We start from the raw sequence: 24855 nt of genomic DNA on the forward strand, positions 1-24855 counted from the left end.
TCGGTATAGGGAGTCTGGGGTTGTGTTAATCCTTTGGCTACAATGACTAATTCGCCAAAGAAAACAAGAAAGTACCTTTTAGCTACAACAGTAATAGCTGAAAAAGAGGCAAAGTTAATAAATGGCAAGGGTGAAGAAGAGATGATTAAAGATAAAAAGAGCTGTTAAGCTGAGGCGGGAGGCTGTGCCAGTTCTTGGGGAAGGATCCCATTGATGGATAGCGAATATCTATGACAAAGCAAGATCCAACCCAGCCTCTTGGGGTCACAGAAATAGGACTCTTCCGACCTGTTATGGACTCTCTCCTTTTCTTTATACACTCCTGACACCTAAGGCTATCCTCTTTTGCTTCCTCTTGGAGGGAAAAACTCATGGGGATTACGGGGGGGGGGGGGGGGAGTGCCTTTGGGAAAGGCTGGAGGCCACCCCACCTTGCCCAACTCCAGATGCCCCAGTTTCTTTTTGGAGGAGACAAGAGGATGGACCCTTCTACAAACACACCTCCTCAACACCATTACCTTTGCAGGTAGTGGAAGACGAACATGGCCAGGAGAATGCGATTGGGCCAGTGGCTGAAGTGCTTGGCCGGGGTGCAGGTGACCACGTAGAGGGGCACAAGCAAGGACGGCAGCTCCTGCAAGGACCATGCTAGCTTCACTGGCAGAGGAGGGCCAAAACTGGCGCTGGCATGCCGGCCATAGGGAGATCCCACGAACGTCTGCACCACCCAGAAGATCGGCCCCGAGAGTCCCATTAAGAAAGAGAACAACTCTAAGTTACCAAGTCCCGCCACGAGCGTCATGGTCCCGGCAGGCAGGGCTTGGGGCAGATTGCACACAATTCCTGAGGATGGTCCCAGCAATAGAGTCCAGAGGGGAAGGGAGCGGGAGAAGATGAGGTAAACACCAGCCTGGGATCCGAGGTCTCGGCTTTACTCAGGCCAAGCCGTAGGGTAAGGAAACAAGCGGAATGTGCAGCAGAGTGAAAGTTTAAAGAGTGGACTATGGAGAATAGAGCAAAGGAGAGCTTCAACATAGAACTAGGTAAAGGAGATTTCAAAAGGAAGCGGCTGAGGGAAGAGCCCGGGAATCAGGCGGTCAAGAGCGGAGAACGTTGATTGGCAAGTGAGTCCTTTTAACTCTAAGGAAGAACTCCGATTGGACAACAGTGCCTCCTCTCTCCTCCCTTCCAGGCCCGAGAAGATCCATGTGTGACAGATGCTGAGCAAACTTGTAATGCTGGTAATTCAAAGAGTCACCTGCTCTCCCGTTGCGTTTGGTGTCTTTCCCAAACCGGTCCAGGAACCCTAGACCAGTACGCATGCGCTCCAGGCCTAGGGTGCCTTGAATAGTGCCTGCAAAAGAAAGCTTTTCACTGAAAAGGCATCTTAGGGGTATAGCCTCCTGATGGCCATACGCCGTCAAAAACACTACTGCCATTTCTAGGACTTCATTCAACGGAGAAGTCGGATTTGGGGATTTTCTTCCTACTTCTCTCCTTAGGCTTTGTCGTAGACGACTGTTGCTTGGTTTGGGGCCTAAGAAAAAGGCCCCCCTCAAACTGGGACGTGCAGGCGGCATCATTCTGAAGCTCTTGGCGCGCCGCGTGGTCTCGGGTTTCGGTAGCATGGGTCGGCGGTACCGGAACCGGCGACGCTCGCAGCAGCAGCAGCAGTCTCAGCAGCAACGCCCTGAATCCCGAGAGGATGCGACGGACAGGGATGGGAAGCGGGATAAGTCGGTAAAAAGAAGGGCTGTGCGCTGGAGGGTAGGGTGCGTGGGACAGCCAGGACCGGGCTACCGGAGGAATAGACTGGAGGCCCCAGCAGGACAGACCTACCCCGCCCCCCGGGGGCTCTGGTGACTTCTTGTCCTATAGATCCCCACAGGACTTCAGGAGCCCCCACGGTTTTCAAGGGCAGCCGCGAGGAGCGTTCCTCAGTCTTTCTCCTCTTTCCTCAGGGCTGGGAAGGTGGTTACCCCGAGATCATCAAAGAGAACAAATTGTTTGAACATTACTACCAGGAGCTAAACATCGTGCCGGAAGGAGAATGGGAGCAGTTCATGCAGGCTCTCCGGGAACCCCTCCCGGCCACGCTCAGAATCACTGGATACAAATGGTACAGCCGGGCCGGCGATGCAGGGCTAGGGGAAGAAGGTGTTCTGTAACTGAAACACTTTTGGGGAATTAAGTCACGTGACCAACACTGGACTAGTGTGTATCGAGTGTTAATTGAAATTATAGATTTTTTTTAAATTATTAATCACACCTTTTTTGTTTTGTTTTTCTCTTGTGCAAACCTTTGACCGTCATACTTTTTTCCCGTTAGTGGATATAAATATTTTCGATCTTGTTAATGTAGACTATCCAGCATACAACATACACTTTCTTCCGTTTCTTTATGCCTTATTCTTCAGGATTTCTGTTCCTGTCATCTGCAGTAGATTCTACCCAATGTGCCTTCTGACTTTATATGGGTATGCAGGGAGAGGCAAGACCTGCACCTTAGGCCTTGCTTAAGTTATGATGTCACTTTATCTTAATCCCTTCTGTTATAATGATTTTATAAATGGTAAAATGCCAAAGCCTGCTTTTACCCATAAGGTATTTTTTTTTCTGGGTCAAGCATGAATTTGAGTTTCTGAAAATGTTTCCCCAAGAGTGGCAATTGTATAGCATTATATGGCCGAGTTTTTTACAAAGTGGGTTGTTAGGTGGCACAGTTTCTCAAATATCCAGGTAGCCCTCAGTCGTTTCTGGACCTAGCTCATTGTCCATTGGGATGTATCTATACTGATACATGATTTATGTAATTGAATGTAGTAGACTGGACAATAATCATTTTTATTTTTTTATTTTATTTTTTTTTACTATATAGGTTGATCTGTTAATAGGTCATAGGCTTCATGAGGAGATACTGTTCTGTTTTGGGTCTTGATGTCCTTGTCACAGTGTCTTTTTTTTTTTTTCAAATAACCCTTACTTTCTGTTTTAGACTATGTACAAGTCTTAATGCAGAAGATTTTAAAGCAGAAGAACAGTAAGAGTTAGGTATTTGGAGTTAAAGCCACTTGCTAGTGGTCACTAGTCTGAGGCCAGATTTGAACTCCAAGCCTGGCTCTATCTACTGAGCTCTAACCTGCCCTTCACAATATCATTAATAAACAAGAGAATCCCTCTTCCTTTTGGATTTTGTCCAGGGTATTATCTGTGACAGTGATAAACAATCTTTGACCGTACCTCTTGTTTTCTCTGTTCATGAAAATATCTTGATGTTTGATAAGGGTCTGCACAGTGGTTGTATTTTCAAAGTCTTCTATGACCGTAACATGCCAATCTTGTTGGCAGAAAGTATTTTAAGGCTACATTCTGTTTTATTGAGTCAAATGTGTTTTCTAATGAAATAATGAACCCAATAGCATTTTCTTACAACCAATATGAAGTTGTGATCTACTGGAGAAACTTATTTAAATGAAAGCTTGTTTATTCCATTCTTATTTAGGGTGTAGTCAAGAGCTGAACAGAACCTCAGACTAGTTAGTCCAACCTCTTCATTTTATAGTTAAGAAAATAGATCTGGGGAGATAAATTTGCCCATGGTCATACAGGTACAGTAAGCATCTACAGTCAAATTGGACTCTAGGTCTACTGACTCCAGAATCAGTACTCTTTCACTTGTACAATTCTGATACACTTAATATTTTATAGTAATACTTAATATTTGTAGCTCATTCCCATATAGATGATGTCTTTAAGTATAAGGATATGGCATATGGGTTGGTAATTTTTGTTGCCCTCTTGACAACCTCTTTTCTGGGAGTAGTAATGCATCTCCCCTTCCCTAAGAAAGTTTGTAAATTAACCCCACAGTGCTTTGGATTTGTGCTCTGTATTTGGTTTGGTCTAATTCTTCCCAAGTCCATTTTCTTAACTTTCATTTTTTGTATCTCATCACATTGGATTCTGAAATGTTTTAGAGTCCTAATACTGTAATTCCACTACCATTGATGAGGAAAATTCAGGTTACATATATAATGGTAAATCTATTGTATTTTCTATTTTTTTCTTGTACTCCTAATTGTGCCAACATACTGAAGGTAATCCAACAATCTCATCAAGAGTAGGAAATATGATCTGGATAGTTAGTGTGTTAATTTCAGACTACCATAGCATATGTCAGTTGATAACAGAATTAAAAACATTAGTACCTCCAGAAAAAAAACATCATTAATGAGAAAATGATCCTAACTATACTGAAAAGGGAATTTTAAAAATGTTTGGTTCACCACCAAACACTTGGTTTGGATGGATCATTTAATTCTTTGACCTTTGGAGAAAAGAAGGGATTGCAGAATAAATACAGCTTGATGGAAGTTTTTCTTTACTGTCCTTTGCCTTCTGCTTTTAGGTCTACAGGTTCAGATCATTGAAGTGATTTGGTAGGAATAGTTATATTAATGAAGTTTATTTTAAGCCTGTCATCTTGAAGGAAGAAAGAAAATGAGAAATATTTAGTTTAGTTTTTTTTGTTTTGTTTTTATTTTCAGTTAAGAGTAGTGATAGAAATAATGATAGATGCCTTATTTTCAAGCTTAAAAAAAAGTTAGCTTCAAATTTTAAATAAAGGTGTTTGGCAGTATTTCTTAAGGGGGGAAAATAATGTTTTAAGTTTTCTTTTAAATAAAACTGACATCAATTAAACTATCATCCCTTCTCAACAGCCATGCAAAGGAAATTCTACATTGCTTGAAGAACAAATATTTCAAGGAATTAGAGGATCTGGTGGTAGATGGACAGAAAGTTGAAGTACCACAGCCTTTAAGCTGGTAGGTAAAAGCATGTTTCTTGTTTCTGACTACTCTCATATCTAAATAATTGCTACTGTTAGTATGCTTTCCTATGATAACTCCATCCTGGATTGAGGTTTTTCATCTCGAGAAGTTTGTGCCATTTCTTTGCCATCTGTCATATATTGCCTTCTATGGCTAGATTTTGACTTGTACAAATTTACTTCCCTTAGATTAAGATAAATTTGACAAATTTGTTATACATACTTTTGGGGAAGGGACCATGACATGTTTCTCCTCAGTGCATTGCATGGAAATGATTTGATTAACTTAAATTAAACAAGCAGTCCTTTGAAATTGAAGTAATTCACATTTTGACTAGACTATCAAGTAAAAACAAAGTAGTACATCCATAGATCTTAATCTAGAAGAGAAAAGGAGATAATCTTGTCTAACTCCTTTATATTTTTTAGATTAGGAAACTAAAATTATAAGATTAAATGATGCTATTTTTGTGACATTGAATAGATAGAAGAACCTAGATTTGAACTCAGGATTTCTGATTCCATATCCATTGCTCTTTTTATTATGCAGTGCTGCCTTTTATTTGTTGTTCAGTTTTGAAGTGTCTGAGTTATTTTTGGTCGTTTGTAAAGATGCTTATAACAATTATTAAAAATGTAAATTGTAAAATAAATAACTTTCTTTTCCTCTCCAAAATTCTTAGTTTTCAGCTATGTCATGGTATATAATCATGATTTTTCCTTGTCATCTAGGTGGCTTATGAGTCAGGAAAGCCTGAGTTCAAGTGTGATTTCAGATACTTAAAAACTGTATGACTTTGGGCAAATCATATAACTGTTTTCCTCAATTTCCCCAACTGCAAAATGGGGATTATTATAGTAGCACCTACCTGTTGAGGATAAAATGGGACAATATTTGTAAAACAAAGTGCTTGACATAGTGTCTGGGACATAGTTGTTGCTATATAAATGCCAGCCAGCCATTATTATTTATTGTTATTAGTTCATTTTCATCAGATTGCTCTTATATGTTAATGGATTAAAAAATATATTTTTTGGTAAATATTTGGGCCTACTTTTCCTCTTTTTTTCTTTAATTGAGCACTGTTAGATTTAAAATGGTTGATGTCTTAAACTGTAGTGAGTTAAAATGGTGGAAGATATAAATTGTGATAGATATAAGAGAGGGTGAGTAAATTTGGCCGCAGAAAATATGTTTCACTACAATGTCTTGGTTTTAAATCAAATATAAGGTGGTTGCCAGGGAAATATTCCCAATTATTCAAATACCCAAGTCAACTGGGTTTTATAGAGATTTTAATTAATACAAATGTGGACTTAAAGAAAAGAGAGAAAGAGAGAAAAAAGGAAATAAGTATGAAGGGCCTTAAGCCAACATGGCCTAGACCTGAGTCTTAAGAGAGAGAGATCAGTCAGTCAGTCTTTTAACACTCACCACAAGGTCTGCCTAAGCAAGGATTCTAGTGACACCAGGCCAGCTCTATCTCAGCTGACTTCACCAGAGAGCCTTCCAGCCAGAGACTGTTCAAAAGGGCCTCTCTCCAGAACCTCCAGAGGGACAGAGTCCCCTTAGAGGAGCTCCAGCGGGACCTCCTTAGAGATTGTCCTCCAAGAGCTTCCCTTCTCCAGAGCCTCTCTCAAGAGATTCTTCCCAAGCGATCCTCATCAGAGATCCTCCAAAAGGATTTCTCCAAAAGGATATATCTTCAAGAGATTCTGCTTTTTCTTATATAGGGGTTTTTCTCCCATGTCACCTCCCCTAAGTCCCTACATCTACCAATCACTGTAGACTCTTTCCAAAGGACTGCCCATCTAAATTCCTGCTAAGTCGACAAATCTCCTCAGTAAGTCTGAAGGAGAGAAAACACAGCTGAGTCAACTAATCTCATCAAGAGAAAACTTGCCCGACCCTTTTAGGTACCTAGCATCCCATTGTATCAATTCTAAAAACAGGCCTGGCTCAAAGAACTCCTTGCTTTATTATAAGCATGGGTCCAAGTACTTTCATTGTTTAGCAAGGAGTTTTCTCTCCTAAAGCAGTCTTTAAGTATGGGTAGAGTAGGGGTCCTCCCATAGCAAGGAGTTTTCTCCCCTAAAGCAGTCTTAAGTACAGTTGGAGTAGAGGTCCTCCCATTTCTGATCCTGGCGAGTTCTCACATCAAAATGGGGAATGTTTGTCAGTAGGGAATTTGTTCCAATTAAGAATTCCCCGATGGGGAAATTTTTAACATTCACAAGTCTGAGAGATTTCAAGATTTACAGCACTTCAGTATTCTATGTCATCTTAATCAAATTAAGGAAGAACTGAAATTAGAAATAAACTTATTTGACTCATTAGTTAGATTTTTTTGAGAAGATGAAGTTTGAAATTCATCAGTCAGGCTTTTTTTGAGTACCTGCCATGTTTTAATCATCTTGCTAAGTACTGTGTGCATTTATACAAATAAACAAAAGAAGTATGAGACATCAAAAGGCTCACTAAACTAGTTGGAACACAATACTGGTGAATAGTGTATGGCATATAATTTATTGTCTAAAATTCCCCTACACTCTTCCTGTATGTACATTTATCTTGAAAGTAATTCTGTAATCCTGAGTTAATACTTGGTCCAAAATCTAAGGGATATGTCTTTCAAGTTCAAGTATTCTATGGGCAAATCAATTTTTTAATTATTATGCTATAGAGTAGGAAATGATTGAAGATGATGAAAGAAATGATCAAAGAACTTTGAAGGAATAAAGAGGAGCCTTTGAAAACTAGAGCATGATCTGAGGAGTCAAGAACATTAATGGAGATTAGCAGGGGAGGTTGTGATTGATGATGTTAGATACCCAGAATCATAGAGAAGAATGAAATCAGAGAAAAAGTTAATGAATTTGGTAATGTGAGAGAAAGAGTCAGAGACAGAGAGAGAGAGAGACTCTATGGTATCTCTTATTATTCACTGTTGCAGATTGAGCCACATCCAGGGATGCTGAGATAGTGTTTAGAGAGAAGCCCATTTTATCGTAAAAGTAACTTCCAGTCAATACTGAATAATTAAATTATTACGGACAATTTGCTTCTCATATTTCCTGACTGGGATTTTCCCCTGGTGTGTGTGTGGGTGTGTGTGTATCTGTCTGTCTATATCTATCAATGACTTTCCAGCAGTCTAAACATACCAATTGTTTATATCTAAATTGCTTCATATTTAAAATCAGTTCACTGCCTAAAAATGTCATACATATTGAAAATTCATATATTAAGAGGGCAGAATGCACTTAACTCAACCTTATGTTTCTATATGTATTTGATTGTATCTGATGCCTGTGATTTCTTTTTTTTAATTAAGTTTAATTAATTTAGAGTATTTTTCCATGGTTATATGATTCATATTCTTTCCTTTCCCTCCTACAAGCCCCCTCCCATGGCTAATGAGCAGTTCCACTGGGTTTTACATTTGTCATTGATCAAGACTTATTTCCATATTATTAATATTTGCATTAGGGTGATCATTTAGAGTCTACATCCCCAATCATATCTCCATCTAACCATGTGATCAAAGCAGTTGTTTTTCTTCTGCGTTTCTACTCCCACAGTTCTTTCTCTGGATGTGGATAGCATCTTTCTCTTAAGTCCCTCAGAGTTGCCCTGCATCGTTGCATTGCTGCTAGTAGAGAAGTCCATTACATTCAATTGTGCCACAGTTTATCAGTCTCTGTGCATAATGTTCTCCTGGTTCTGTTCCTTTCACTCTGCATCAATTCCTGGAGGTTGTTACAGTTCACATAGAATTCCTTCAGTTCATTATTCCTTTTAGTACAATAAGATTGTTCAGCTATTTCACAATCGAAGGGCATTCCCTCATTTTCCAATTTTTTGCCACAACAAAGAGTATAGCTACAAATATTTTTGTAGAAGTCTTTTTCCTTATTATCTCTTTGGGATATAAACCCAGCAGTGCTATGGCTGGATCAAAGGGCAGACAGTCTTTTAAAGCCCTTTGTGATGCCTGTGATTTCTATTAGGATCTTTTCACTGTACAGGTAAAATGGATTGAGATAACTTCCCTATAGAGATTCTTAGCTTTAGTTTGGAGGGACTCATTACCACTTATTGGCTACAATTCATTAAGGTGTGGAATGATTATGATCTTCCTTGGTAAAGAGAGTACCTGCATTAATAAAATAACATCTTTTGAGTCTTGCAGGCTGTATTCAGTCTAGCTTCACAGATTTAAGAAGACCCCTTTTAAAATACTTAAAATGAATTATATGGTATTTTCTATTCTACAGAGGGCCAATGTGATTCAGAAATAAGTGTACCAAATGTAAATGATTCTATTCACAGCTTCATTGAAAGGCATTTATTAGAGTATTATATTTTATAGCATTCTTTCTATTTCAGATGTGTTTTAGATATTTTCTAGCTATCTTCAAACCTTAAGATTATGTAACTGTCTTTAGAAAAGATAAGCTGATGATTTAGTACTTAGCTTTCTTTTTTAATCACTTGAAATGAGATTACCAAATACTTCCAACTTTTTTTTTTTTAGGTATCCAGAAGAACTTGCATGGCACACAAATCTAAGCAGAAAAATCTTGAGAAAGTCTCCACAACTGGAAAAATTTCACCAGTTTTTGGTTAGCGAAACTGAATCTGTAAGTTTTGTTTTGGTTTGTTTTTTTCAAACATACATTCTGGTATAATATTAAACCTGAAAAGGATATTAGAAATTTAAAGCCATCCATAGCCCTTCCTCCAATCCATTTTATAGTATAATTCATCCAATGTTTATTGTTTCTAAGTGCAAAATTCGTGGTACCAAGGTGCTACAAAGGCAAAAATCAAGCTGCTCCTGACTACAAGAAGATAATATTTTTCTGAATCATGAGGGCATTGAAATCTAGAGAAGTAAAATGACTATGCCAAGATGACATTGCTAGTTAATAATATTTTATGAATTCCACACATTTTAAAATTTCTGTCAGTAATAAATTTCCTCCTAGGCCACAAGAGTATTGTGTCGATATGTTCAGGGGAAAGGAGGACAGAGAAAAGAGATTTCCATATCTGTATTTATATGTTTTATTCTTTAACAAGTTACTGTAACCTATCACCTTTGCCCATTCTTCCTCACTCTCCTACCTCTAGGAGCTACTGGTAGAGAAAGTAGAGGAAAGAAACACCAAGCATTATACTATGTGACAAAAAGAAGAGTTTTCTCCTTTCCTGGTAGAAAAGGAGAGGGTAGGGATTCTCTCTTCCAGTCCCTCATTCTCATAGCTTTGTTGTTGATCAGAGAAGAGTCACAACTCTTTAAGCTATTTTTACTCCTCAGATAGTTGAAGAATGAGGAGTGAAGTAGGAATGAAAAAGAGACCGTGAAACTACAGAAGAGTCCCTGGACATTAACCCTAGAACAGCCTTTTGGTTGACTGCATCAAGTGCAATCTCTGATCTTCTGACTGTTCTCCCAGACCTTGCATAAGAGATTCTGAATGGAAAGGGGAAGACAAGGCTAGAGATGAGTTGTAAATGCCATTGGTATATTACATTAAAGGTTGCTAAGTACATGACATTTCAATCTAGGCTAGGAAAGAAATGAAAACGGAATAGCATCTAGCTTTCATTTTGTGGGATCCAGTAGTCTCAGACCCCTTCAATCTAAGAGGGGATCTTCGGATAGAAGCTGGATAATGTCTGGGGTGAGATGTTATAGCTGGGATCTTAGGATTTTTTGTTGAATTTAAATGACTTCTGAAAGTTTCTTCCAACTCATTTGACAGATTTTTAATATACTGTTTAAAGAAAGAGCCTACATAAATTAGTTTTATCTATATTTGAAATACTATCTTTTACAATGTGTGAAAATGAGTAATGCTTTATTTCTAAATTTATCACTCATATCAATTGAATTAAAGCCCAGGTTAAAAGAAAACAGTTTAGCTAAATAATTAATTGAACAGAAACTAAAGGAGTATTCTATTTCAGCCCATGATCAAAAATCAAAGGAATTTTTAAGATACTCAGTTTATTTCTGACTTTACTATTTTCCTTAAGATGAAATTTATGAGCCTATGGTTAGATATTTGGGCTCCTCACCAAGTGAAGTGATTAGATCCCCAAAATCTAATTTAGAACTATGACCAAAAACTCACTATAGACTGTGTATATCCATTTTAACCTAGAGGTGTCACTACTATGTCTGTATCCCAAAGACATATACGAAAGAGGGGAAAGAGTCATATGTACAAAAATAATTAGAATCTCTTTATATTGCAAAAGAACCGGAAACCAAAGAGATGGCCATCAATTGAGGAATGAGTAAGCAAATTATAGTATAGGAGTGTAATATAATACTATTGGACTGTAAAATGATTTCAGAAAACCTAGAAGACATGTACAGACTGCTGCAAAATTAAGTGAGCAAAAAGAGAACGATTTATGTAATAACATTGTAACACAATTTTGAAAGACTTACTCAGTTAGGATTTTAGAGTACAAAAGGTAAGCATGCAGCCCACTACATCCTGATAGAAATGCAAAATGAGACATATAGCATGAGCAATACAGAAATTTGTTTTACTTTTATTTTACATGGTATGGAAAGGGTCATAGAATTAACTTCTGATGAATGTGGAAAAGAGAGTACAGATAATTGATAAGTTGCCATTTTTAAGAGCCAAAAACCATTTTTTGTGTGGTACTCCAGAGAACCAAAGAGCAGAAGATAGAAATTAACAATGATATAGATTTTGTTTCTGTATAAGAAAAAAAACTCCCCAAATAGAACTTTCCAGCAATGGAATGGCCTGCTTTGTTAACTTGTGTGATTGAAAACTATTAAGTTTAGGCTCAATGACTCTTGGATGTATCGTGAGTGAATTTTCACATTAGAAGGGAAATTGAACTGGATTAGTTATGGTTCTTTCCAAATCTAAAATTCATTAATCTAGAGATTTTAGACTGGGGGTGGTGGGGGGGGGGGTTGATGTTATTTTAATAGGGGAAGATGGACCAAGTAATAGTTATCAAGGAATCCTTTATACACTTACATGGCAAAACTATCAAAAGTGACTTGAAAATTTTTTGAGATCTGTTTTGGTTATTGTCATATAACACATTATGGTCACATGCTTGGTTTTGTGTTCACATTGCATTAAAATAGACGATCTGTTTACTTTTTAATTTTGAAATAGCTATTTTTGTGCTTGTGTGTTTTTGCTGTTTTATAAACATGTAGTAACTAACATTTTTTTCTTCAGGGAAATATTAGTCGTCAGGAAGCTGTCAGTATGATTCCACCCCTGTTGCTTAATGTTCAGCCTCATCATAAGGTATTCTATATTTTAAAAGTCTTAAAATTTTCTTTAAAACAAAGGATTTAGGATTACTTGGAAACATAAGCTTTTGCCAAAGCTGCTTAAAAAATTAGTAAGTGCTGTCCTTTACATGTAATAATAATAGCTGACATTTTTGTAGGGCTTAATATGTGTCAGGCATTGTGCTTAACTCTTTATAATTGCTACCTCATTTGATTCTCACCATAACACTGGGAAGTAGGTGCTATTATTCCCACTTAACAGATTAGGAAACTGAGAAATAGATTTGCCCAGTGCCACATGGCTTGCAAGTGTCTTGAGGCTAGATTTGAACTTGGGTCTACCTAATTCCTGGCCAGGTGCTCTGTCCACTGCTGCCATACTAATTGAACTTATTTGTCCATTATCCAAATTAACAAATTTTAAGTGCTTTAAAAACTAATTTTTCAGCTCACATTTTACTGTTCCATATTGTCTTTATTTCCTTTGTCCTTTATATTTTTATTAATATTATCTTACAACCATGAGATGATACATTTAGATCTGAAAAGGGGGACTTGGAGGGCTAGTCTTCAGGTAGCTCAGTGATTTGGAGCTCTGCACTTTTGCCCTTTCCAAATCTTCAATGCTACAAATCCTTGCTACTGATCCAGCCTGTTCTTTTTGCAGATAAGGAAAATGAGAATTAGAGTGCTTAAGTGATTTGCGTAACCTCAATGGCATTGAGTATATTGCAGAGCTGGAATTCAAACCAAAGCCCCCATGTCTCAAGTTCACCTCTCTTTTCCCTATACCATACAGCTTTCCTATGAACTTTTACATTTGAATTTAGCCATCTTATGTACAAATAATTTTGCAAGTGCTATTGAAAGCATATTTGGCATATAGTTTTTATCTTGATTAATTTTAAGCACATTCCATTCCTCATATTTGTTCTTAAACTCCCTCTCCTCTTATTCTTCCTTTGCTCTGCTTCCCATAGCTAATTCAGTTACATATTTAGAATTTTATTTCTGTGTGGCCAGCTCTAGCATTTGGCTCTCCCATGATATGTTCAATACAGTTAATAAACATTTTTTAGATACATATCTTGCATGGAGCATTTTCTCAGTTGATGCCTAAAATAGACCTGTAAGGTAAATAGGAGAGGTGATCTATTTTAGTGTGCTTTTAATAAATCTTCCTTGGAGAATGTTATTTTCAAAACAAAAACATCAAATACTTTCCCCCTGCTTTCATACATAGATTTTAGATATGTGTGCAGCACCTGGATCAAAGACTGCCCAGTTAATTGAAATGCTTCATGCTGATATGAATGTTTCCTTTCCAGGTATGTGATGCTATTATTATTTAGGTGGGGGGAAATGGTTTGTTTTTGGTGGGGGGATGAGGGAAAGGCCAAAACACTCTGAAAGTGTGACATCTTTAAAATTAGGTGCTTTGTTAATTTGCAGTATTTTTCAAAATTAAAGCAGTTAGTTATTTTCACACCAAACTTGTCAAATATAGATCTCATTCTTAATGTAGCAGTATCTAGTTTGGAGGTTGTTATTAATATATAAATCCTACTCATAGGAATTTTTAAAGTGATCTTTAAATAAGTAAATCTTGTATTACTTTGACAAGTTACGATGACACTTTTATCTTTTTTCTTTGACATCGTGATTCTTCTTAACAATGAAATTTTGTAATGAGTAAGCAGGATATGAATCAGGACATTTAGATTATGTTATAAGGTAATGATGTAGCAGGGTTTTTTCTCATTACCAGCTTCTGATTTACTGATTAAATCATATATCCCGAAACAGGATTTAAGAATGAAAAATTTAAACTGGTTAGTGAACGAAATTGGTTCTAAAAGGGTCCAGCTGAATGGCTCAGTGGATTCATTGCCAGGTCTAGAGACAGAAGGTCCTGGGTTAAAATCTGGCCTCAGACACTTCTAGCTGTGTGACCCTGGGCAAGCCACTTAACCCCCATTGCCTAGCCCTTACCTCTCTTCTGCCTTAGAACCAATACACAGTACTTATTCTAAGATAGAAGATTAGGGCCTAAAAAAGAAATAAATAAATAGGTTCTAAAATTAGTTTGGTTATATCAACTCAAGAGCAAAAAGGTAGTTTAAATTCAACTTCTGTTTATATCCTTCAAGTCTGTAAGAGTTTGACCTTGACAAGATCGCTTCTTTACTTATAAATCTATAGAAAACAATGTCTTAAACAGTGAGATCAGCAGTTAATTATAATGCTTAATCTAGATACAGTGAACCAGATAGCCACTTCACACTTCACTCCATCTTTGTCCTTCCCTTCCCCAAATACACTTGGTATGTTTTAGATAGTAATTTTATAACAGATCAAGTTTTTAATGTTATCAACAGATATTCTTATTGAGAGAGAGGAGCTAGGATTATTAGAAATAAAGCTCTACACTGTCCAATCCTGAAACATTGGAGCAACTTGCCTTATGTTTTTTCAGTCTTGACCTCAATAATAGCTTTGTATGAGCAAAGCTTTGTTCCAGTCTTGTTTTATTGGGCATGCTTGTTAAGTCATGGATGAATATGCTTTTGTATTTTAGTACTTTTATGGACAGGAGTTTCTTCTGCTTTTAGTTATTTTCTGCCATTTTGTAGTAAAAAGCTTTTGATATACAAGTTATACCAGGAATATTCATTTGTCTTCTTGCCATCAACTAATCTTATCATTCAATAATTATTTTTAGAATGTTTTAAAACAGCAGGGAAGATAATTGAAGACTGTAGGGCTATACTTGCTTTTTTACTTGAGGTGAAAGGAGGAAGTATGGATCTGAAGTTGGTGTTCCAAATGAGCTTGATGATGATGCTTGTCATCTTTCCAGCTTGTAAAGATTGTTTGAGTCATTCATTGACCATAAAAAAGTGAATGCCTCTTTTGAACTTGCATATGTGTAAAAAGTATCTGTAGCTCTCCCTTTTTACCATCAGTGATTTTATGGAGTTGTAAATTTAAGCTTAAGCTTTTTTTTCCCCCCTGAAGACATCTGGGCATTGCTTATTTTATTAACTTTCCCTACTGTTAACTATGTAAAATTAATTTGTTTTATCTGACATTACAATTTTATATTCCCAGAGGGATTTGTTATCGCTAATGATGTTGACAACAAACGCTGCTATTTGCTGGTTCATCAAGCAAAAAGGTTAAGCAGTCCTTGTATCATGGTTGTAAACCATGATGCTTCCAGCATACCTAGACTTCAAATAGACATGAATGGAAAGAAAGAGGTTCTCTTCTATGATAGAATTTTATGTGACGTGCCCTGCAGGTATTTTTTTGCCATTTTTTCCCTCTAATAATAATAGTGTTATTTATAGTACATCAAACTTTTGCTAATATCATTAATCTTATAGATGAGTTTTTTTTAACGTAGTGAAATTCTTTTATGTAAGTGATTTTTTTTAAAGCATATTATTTTAAGTTGAGGCGTCATTTGATCACAGACTTTTCCTTTTGAACCATGTTCTCTTTTTAACAGAGAGAATAGTGTTTCAAATTAATTGAAACAATAACTAGTTTTGGGTTAATTAAATTAAGTATGATTATTATCTCTTGTAGAAGATGAATGAGGCCGAGGCACCTCAGACCCCAGACCACATAAAGCTCTTGTAGTTTTATCTGATTAATATTAATTTGTGGTATGATAACTTATACCAGTGATTGGCAGAAAAAAAGAAACATGGCTTTAAAATTCTTTAGGAGTAATACTTGAAAAAACCACAAGATGATGACACTCCTTCATGAACCTATATGTTCTTGATGTTTCTCAGTTCTTTTGTATGTTTATCTCTTCGGATGCAGCCTGGTCTCCTGTCTTTATTTCATTTCTATATGTCAATTTGTCGGGGGGGGGGGGGGATCATTCATCTCTTGTGTGTATCTTGGTGTGCCAATGATTGTTAACACCACATAGTCTTGGTAAGTGTCCTGTGTAAGCACTGAAGAAACCCAAGAAAAAGAATAGCTTTTGCCTTCAAGGAATTTGTAGTCTGTGGTATTGTTTTTAAAGAGAGGGGGCCAAGCCAATTAGAGGGAGGCTTTATAAAAATGTGTTATTATATAAAAATCATGGTGCTTTGAGACATTTAAGGAGTTCTTTTTCTGTGTGCTTTATGTCTTCTTTCTCTGCCTGTCTGTTTCTTTCCCAATTTACTTTAGCTGTATTAGAAAATTGTAGTATATTTTTATTAAAAAAATTTTACTTCATTCCTATTTTTAAACATGATATTAATCTTTCTATTTTTCTTCTTTTAGAGTAAGACCAATTGATAGCTCTTTATTTATGTAGTTCTTTTATTTACTTAATTTATTTGTGAGCCTTTGATCCTAAAAGAAAACTGGTTTCTTGTCCTTACTCTATTAACCAGTCAGGTTTACCAATTGTCTTTCTTGTTAGATAGAGCTAACTTGACAGTCTTATGTTTATTTTCAAGATAGGTACTTTTCAACTTGTCTTAAAACATAAGCAACCTATCATAGGTGGTTTTAAGCAGTCACAATTATTTCCAGAGAAATGAATTAAAACTTACAATTAGAATTTATGGTTTTTTAATTAACATTAATTGTTGAGTTAACGATACATTCAAAACTGTTTTTACTTGAATCCTTTCCTTGAATCATTGAATAATTTTTCTAATTATTAAAATTAAAAATAAGGTTACAGTGTAGATAGAACATTCTGTTCCAGAATTTTTAAAAGATAGTGAATTCCTAGTTTGTGCAAGATTCTTTTCAAATTGCCATTTAAGGAAAAAACTCAGTCAACAATTTAGTCAGAAAATGTATATATTTGTAATTACTTGAGACGATAAAGTATTTTTAATACAAACATTTTTCTTTTCAGTGGAGATGGTACAATGAGGAAAAATATTGATGTATGGAAAAAGTGGACAACACTAAATAGCTTGCAACTACATGGGTAAAATATGCATTAAATTATACATAACTTCAGAAAGACTTTCTTTGAAGTAAACCTATTTGATAAAATAAAGACTTGAAAAAATAATTTATCTTAAGTTGATCAGAACATTAAAAGTCCAAATTTTTATTTCAGTTTATTTTTGTAGGCTCTAAAAATTGGTTATAGTCCAAATTGCTTTATGAAGAATCTGAATTTGATGTGAATATTTTTAATAAGAATTCTTTAATGAGCTACTATATATGGTGACTATCTCAAATGGGGAGGGGTTCTGAAAATCTGCATAAAAGATTCAATGTATGGGTTAAAAAAAAATCTAAAACTCAATAGCCACATGTTGAACATAGATGGTATTGGGCTATTTTTATAGGTTTATTTGTTATCCAAATGACCTTTTATCATAACATTCTATTAGTTATCCTTTTGCTTCTCCAATTATTTTTTCCCAATATTTCTTTTTGTTTCTTTAGCCTATATTTTTAGATCTAAAAGTTCCCCATTTACTGTAAAAGTTTATTTTTTCTTAAATAGCTAGTAGGAATGGTAATACTATATTAAAGGCTATCTTTTTAGTAGTTTCAGTAACCTTTCCCTGAGATATATAAAGCATATGTCAAAACAGTAGAAATTTTTATTACTTTAAGTTTTAGAAGTAAAATAATTACTTTTATATATGTGGTATGAATGTTCCTTTTAGTTTAATAATTTTAGAAACAACAAGCTAATTACATTTTTCTTGAAAGTTTCTTTTTGTGTTCCAACAGGTTTCTTGGAGTCAATTTTGAGGGTGTTAGTTTATTCTGCTATATTTGTATTGAGATTAAGCAATAAAAGATCCTAAATACTGTTATTGCAGCAAGATTTGAAACAAAGTAAATTCTTTTGCTGTAAATCTACCCCTAGCAAATACTTGTTAATAGTTCTATTTGCTCCTATAATGAAGAGTCCTATAACAGTTAGTTTGCTAAATAGCAACATTATGTATGTAAACCAAGTAAATCTCAATGATTAATTAAAATAATTCTGTTCATTATTTTATGAAAAACTATGAAAATAGATTTTTCATTGGCATTGCAAAGTTCTCCTTGTCATCCTGATAGACTAATAGCAGATACCACATATTCTTTAATCATTTCCATACTGGAGATAAATATATAGTGTTTGTAGCCAGACAAGATTTGTTGGCTTTTCTCATGAGCATAGCTGTTAAGAGACTAATAATCCAAGAGAAAAAAAAAAAACTTGAAAAAAAAATTCCAATTCTTAAATATCCATTCCATTTAATTTATAGCTTTGACCATTTGCTAGATTTTTTAGCTAGTTTAACAGTAAATACTGAACATGTACTTTCATATTACCTTCATTAAGCTAGTGTTTGCTTAGCTCAATTTTTATGAATTGATCAAAGTATTTAAAGAACTTTTAGTCCAATTTTCTAAATGTGGATTTAATGACCGGGACTTCATTTCTATTTAATCTGATGTTTATAATCCTTTTAGTTTACAGCTTAGGATAGCAACACGTGGAGTTGAGCAGCTGGCTGAGGGTGGTAGGATGGTGTATTCTACTTGTTCATTAAATCCTATAGAGGATGAAGCAGTTATAGCCTCACTATTGGAGAAAAGTGAAGGTAAAAATAATCTTTTTAAAATTTGTACATACATGTATATAATAGCCTAATGTGCTTAATATTTCTTGAAATACTGGAAATGTGACTAAAAGGAAATGAACTTTATTTTATAATCTTGGTTTTATCACTTATTTGTATAACATTGCATTCCTTTGCAAGTATTTCATATATATTGATTGGAAGGTTTGTATGAAATTTTCTAATGCTTGAAGGGGATGTGGCAAAATTAGGACACTAATGCATTGTTGGTGGAGTTGTGAACTGAGCCATCCATTCTGGAGGTCAATTTGGAATTATGATGGCCAAAGGGCTATAAAACTGCATATACTTTGATCCAGTAATACCACTACTAGGTCTATATCCCAAAGAAAGAAAAAAAAGAGAGATGAGGGAAGAACCTACTTGTACAAAAATATTTTGAGCAGCCCTTTTTGTGTTGGCAAAGAATTGGAAATTTAGGGGATATTGATCAATTGGAGAATGACTGAACAAATTGTAGTATATGGTAGTCATGGAATACTATTGTGTTATAAGGAATGAAAAACAGGATGATTTCAGAAAGAGCTGGAAAAGCCTACATGAACTGATGCAGATTGAAATAAGCAATATTGTGGGATGATCAACTGTGAAAGACTTAGCAATATCGTGAACCAGGACAAATCTGAAGGACTTATGACAAAGAATGCTATTGAGACAGAACTATCAGAATGCAGACCAAAGCAAACTATTTTTCACGAGTTTATTTGGGTTTTTATTTTTGGAGTTTAGTTTTATTTGAGTATTATCTTATAATAATAAACAATATGGAAATATGTTTTGCATGATATAATACATGTATAAGCCAGATTAAAAAAAACCAAAAGAAATGTCTTAACACTAGTTTACCCTCACCATTGGTCAGTTAAGAAAAAAAATTAACTGCCTGCAGTTTTCAGTAAAGATCTTAATCTTTCCCATCACTATTCAAAAGACCAAACTGAAGAGAAATTATATACATAATATAAATATTTATTGGTACCTCAGCTTATCTTTCTAAAACATTTTCTATATAATGGTAGCTGCTATTGATAGCTTTATCTGCTGAGGTAATAGTTCTAATCTACTATGTTCAGATTGTCCTTTTTAAAAAATTATCTATTTTCATTATTCAATAAGAGTCTTTGATCTTGAGTTTCTTAAGTCTTATAGGCTCAGTATTCCATACTTTTTTTTATTTTTCTAGACTACATATCTGCCTATATAAAGTATGTTATGAAAAATTGAGATTGTATTTGTTCTTTTAAAAAGATGGTTTCAGGATTAATTATTTGAACAATAATTTATATGAATTATATAGATTGAATAAAATTATACTCTGAACTTCTCCAGGTCACTTGTTTGTTTATGTGGTAACCAAGATTTTTTTTTTTAATCAGCAGTAGCTAAGAATTTAGGTTTTACTTTTATGCTTTTAAGGAAAGAGAAGAGCCAAATTACATCTAGAGCCTTTCCTTCAGTTTTGCATCAAATATGAAGTTTTCTCTTGATTGTGTAACTTTCCCAAATTCATTAAATAATTTCAGCTCTATTTTGTACTATAGGTCACTTAACTTGGGGTATCATTGTTGCCACATATTTACTTTTTTAAGCATTGTAAAAATAAATTTGGTGAGTTATAAAATAAAATATTTAGATGGAAAAACTGTTCCAATATAAGTTCAAAACTTTTCAAAACTGTTTAACTCGCCAATCAGGTTCAATCTGTTCGGATACTTTTGATAGAGGTAATCAAAAGTATTCTCATTGATGAAGTGAAGCTCAAATGTGAACTTCCCTTCAGGGCGAGGCACAAGGATGCTAAAGAGACTCTTATAAAAATAAAATGTTTTTTGAAATATATAAGGATAAATAAAGGATTTCTAATTCTAAGGGATTCTAAATCCACCCAAATAAACTCCCTGGTTCCACAAAGAACTGCTTCTCCTGTGTTTTACAGACTACACTAATCCTCCTTGATCTAACTAACCCAAATTTATGCTATCTAAATAAAAACTACCACTATTATCTGACTTCGCCTTCAAATTATAAAATGGCAAAGGCTAGCTGGTTGAGTCTCAACAAGAACCAAGTTAGGACTCTGAATCTTAAAAGACTCAAAATCCAGATCAAATACTAGATCTTTCTTTGGTCTTCTCAGATATAAACCAATCTATAAAAATCACAATAGATGGTCACTAGTGTTTCACAAGTTGGAAAAGGAAAACACTGAGCTCCTTCAGAACTTTCCCTCAGACAGAGAGAGAGGCAAAGATGTTGCCTCCTCCATCCCTGAGAGTCTCTGCCAACTGCCAGAGAGAGTAATTGACATAGAAAAATGGTTATAACTGTCAACATCCGAAATTAACATACTTTCTCAGCTCTGCTTCAAACTCCAATTTTTTTCTCAAGCCAGCCACTTTACTTCTTATCTCTAAACTAATAAAACAATACTTATTTTCTAATATCATCCTTACAGCATACAACTTTTACTTATTTAGATTCTCAGGCATTTTTAAATACTTATATTTTTAAGTTGGATGGGCACTTTTAGTTTAATACATTCCTGCCTCTTGTGGTATTTTAAAAAATAATGTGTCTCCCTAAATTCTTTCCTTTCACTCTAGTCCCATTTATCAAGTCCTATTTGATTATATCTTAGAAAAATCTCTCATATCCATATCCCCTCCATTTTATGACTCCCACCACTTGATTGGTCTTTTGGCATACAGTCCCTCCACCCCCACCCCTCTTCAGTGTATTCTTCATGGAGCTACCAAATAAAACTTGATCTTACCCTTAATTTGAGTTTACTGAAGACCTGATTGTTAGGTATTTACTGGCCCAAACTGAAAGCAAAGTTTGTTGCCTCCTGCCTACATTCCTACTTCCCTATGATTTGTAATGGCATGCTATGAAAGCTAAGCCCTCTGCCCCTTAAGCTTTTGTAGCAGTGCTTGGCCATCATAGGATCTGGGATGGGAGGGAATGGGGAGTCATCTGGAGGATACCCAGTTTCTGATCTCTATTCCTCATGATTCAGAGCTGATAAATGCTAAGGCCAAATTTTTTCCTTCCCAAGTTCTTTGTGCATCTCCCTCTCTTCCTAAGCCCTACCCCTTTATAGCCCCATGTCTCTCTTTTCTTTCCATTATGCCCCCTGAAACCCTTATGCTTTTGTTTCTAAACTGCCCTTTGTTATATAATTTAAGATCCATGCCGTATATAGCACTTAATTTAGATACTTATTGCTATAATCTATCATCATTCACCTTTTATGAAATTGCTCATTACTTGGCATCGAATTTTCTTTTCTGCCTCCCTTCCCTCATTCTTGAATATTCTTGTACGTGTCTTTTTCCTTATTATCTCTTTGGGATACAAACCCAGCAGTGCTATGGCTGGATCAAAGGGTAGGCAGTCTTTTATTGCCCTTTGGTCATAGTTCCAAATTGCCCTCCAGAATAGTTGGATCAATTCACAGCTCCACCAGCAATGAATTAATGTCCCTACTTTGCCACATCCCCTCCAGCATTCATTACTTTCCATTGCTGTCATGTTAGCCAATCTGCTAGGTATGAGGTGGTACCTCAGAGTTGTTTTGATTTGCATTTCTTTGATTATAAGAGATTTAGAACATTTTTTTCATTTGTTTATTGATAGTTTTGTTTTCTTTATCTGAAAATTGTCTATTCTTGTCCCTTGCCCATTTATCAATTGGGGAATGGCTTGATTTTTTGTGCTCAAAGAAACAACTGGAGGAATTCCATGTGAACTGGAATGACCTCTAGAAATTGATTCAGAGTGAAAGGAGCAGAACCAGGAGAACATTATACACAGAGACTTATACACTGTGGTACAATCAAGCGTAATGGACTTTTCTACTAGCAACAATGCAATGATCCAGGACAATCCAGAGGAATTTATGAGAAAGAACTCTCCACATTCAGAGGAAGATCTGTGGGAGTAGAAACACGGAAGAAAAACAACCACTTCATCACATGGGTCAATAGGGATATGATTGGGGATGTAGACTCTAAACAATCACCCCAGTGCAAATATCAATAGGTCTTGACCAAGGACACATGTAAAACCCAGTGGAATTTTGCATTGGCTATGAGAGGCGGTTACGAGGAGGGTAGGGAAAGGAAAGAACATGATTTTTGTAATCCTGAAAAAATACTCTAAATTTGTCAATTAAATAAAAAAATAAAGAAGACCAATGAATTCACACACACACACACACACACACAAACCTTAATTTCATATGCTACATTGATGTTGGTTAAAGTCTTAGAAAATATTCCTTATTGCAAATAAAGATAGAAAACTTAAGGTTGAAGGTTCGTGTCTTTCCCCCACATCCCTCCAATTTCAAAACAAAACAAAAATCTAAACTTGAGATTGCTAATAATTTTAATGGGACACTTAATTGATGTTTGTGTGTATATGAATACACATACATATAATTGTAAGTTATTAACTCTCTTCTTGTTCAGGTGCTTTGGAGCTTGCTGATGTTTCTTCTGAATTGCCAGGATTAAAGTGGATGCCTGGAATCACACAGTGGAAGGTAATAAAATATTTAAAATATATTAAGTGGCTAAAAGGAATAATAAACTGGAGCGGTTCCATGTGAACTATAACAATCTCCAGGAATTCATGCAGAGTGAAAGGAGCAGAACCAGGAGAATGTTGTACATAGAGACTGATAGACTGTGGTACAATCGAATGTAATGGACTTCTCTACTAGCTGCAATGCAATAATCCAGGACAATTCTGAGAGATTTATGAGAAAGAACACTATCCACATCCAGAGAAAGAACTGGGAGTAGAAACGCAGAAGAAAAACATTTCCTTGATCACATAGTTTGATGGGGATGTGATTAGGGATGTAGACTCTTAAGTGATCGCTCTATTGCAAATAATATGAAAATAGGATTTGATCAGTTTGGCTATGGGAAGGGGGTAGGGAGGAGGGGAAGCAAAGAGTCTGAATCATGTAGCCATGGAAAAATATTCTAAATCAATTAATTAAATGAATAAATAAAAATATATTAAGATCATTGTCATTTCATAGAAGGATTCACCAATGACTGAAATATTATTACATTTAATTCAGTGAAATGTTTTAGTAACTTGAGTAATGTATTTAGATTCAGAAATTAAACAGTTAATAATGGAATAATTTTTCATGTGCAACAAAAACTCCATCCTGTGAATGGAAAACGAGTTGTTTTATTCCCATCTCCTGAATTACATCCTTTTATTTTCTCAGGGATAAAATGTAATCAGCTTTTTCAATATGAAACAATTCATTGCTTATGATTAAGGTGAAGGTTTTTAAACTTAAGGTTTCTGATTTTATCATGTAATATTTATGTGCATTTTTCATATGAGTTGGTTGTGAAAATTATTGCGCGCGCCTTTGGCCCCTTTTATCACAGTTTTGTTTTCAGTACAAATGCAAACTTATTAACAGTAATGATACTTATGTAACTTTTTCCCTCTATGCTTTTTAATAATTTCAGACAGCATTGGTAGATTCAAATGATGTTTTTTTCTTCCTTCAGGTAATGACAAAAGATGGGCAATGGTTTGCAGATTGGAAAGATGTACCTCAGAGCAGGCATACTCAAATTCGCCCTACTATGTTTCCCCCAAAAGGTCAAGAAAATTTAAAGAAAATGAACTTAGAACGTTGGTGAGTTTACATATACTGGTAATGGTATATATTATTTTGTGTCATTTTAGCTTCTGAAGTTTAAGGTGAAAAGGAATTCTGTTGGTAAGCTTTACAGTAAATTTGAGATACATCTCCAAGTTTGTGTAGATTATATCCTTTAGCAGAGTGTTGGTTATTTAAAGGAACTTAGTGTCTTCTATAACCTTTAATCTTCCAGTTGTCTACAATACATGTATCAGATTCTCCAGCCACATTCAAGGTGTGTAAAAATATTTCTAAAGGTACAAAGACCCATCCTTATTGGAGATACATATGTTCTCTGTACATATGCCTCAAACCTGTATTCAGCTTCAGCTTCTATACCTTATTCCTGATAGGTAGGGAAAAGGAAGCAAACTATGAGAATCATGACTGGACATACAGGCGAAA

At 35.3% G+C, this 24855-nt stretch overlaps 2 protein-coding genes across 4 annotated transcripts in view; one reads left to right on the top strand and one right to left on the bottom strand.

Annotated features, from left to right (window-relative positions):
* The window catches only part of SRD5A1 (steroid 5 alpha-reductase 1), a 28946-nt gene extending 27780 nt beyond the window's left edge, over window positions 1-1166 (bottom strand). Inside the window, exon 1 of the mRNA XM_003340594.4 lies at window positions 519-1166. Coding sequence (XP_003340642.2) covers window positions 519-802 — 284 coding nt within the window. The 5' untranslated portion in view covers window positions 803-1166. The remainder of the gene's footprint in view (window positions 1-518) is intronic.
* Window positions 1167-1373: 207 nt separating this feature from the next.
* The window catches only part of NSUN2 (NOP2/Sun RNA methyltransferase 2), a 37992-nt gene continuing 14510 nt past the window's right edge, over window positions 1374-24855 (top strand). For 2 of the 3 annotated variants that reach the window (XM_016431414.2, XM_016431415.2), the window contains exons 1-11: window positions 1417-1740; window positions 1962-2119; window positions 4722-4826; window positions 9370-9475; window positions 12083-12154; window positions 13385-13469; window positions 15253-15445; window positions 17021-17095; window positions 18595-18725; window positions 23240-23313; window positions 24314-24444. In XM_016431414.2, coding sequence (XP_016286900.2) covers window positions 1627-1740; window positions 1962-2119; window positions 4722-4826; window positions 9370-9475; window positions 12083-12154; window positions 13385-13469; window positions 15253-15445; window positions 17021-17095; window positions 18595-18725; window positions 23240-23313; window positions 24314-24444 — 1244 coding nt within the window. In that variant the 5' untranslated portion in view covers window positions 1417-1626. Of the gene's footprint in view, window positions 1741-1961; window positions 2120-4721; window positions 4827-9369; window positions 9476-12082; window positions 12155-13384; window positions 13470-15252; window positions 15446-17020; window positions 17096-18594; window positions 18726-23239; window positions 23314-24313; window positions 24445-24855 lie in introns of all 3 variants that reach the window. The other variant, XM_001371389.4, reaches the window with a different exon arrangement.

This window comes from Monodelphis domestica, chromosome 3, assembly GCF_027887165.1.
Source record: "Monodelphis domestica isolate mMonDom1 chromosome 3, mMonDom1.pri, whole genome shotgun sequence".
NCBI classification, from domain to species: Eukaryota; Metazoa; Chordata; class Mammalia; order Didelphimorphia; family Didelphidae; genus Monodelphis; species Monodelphis domestica.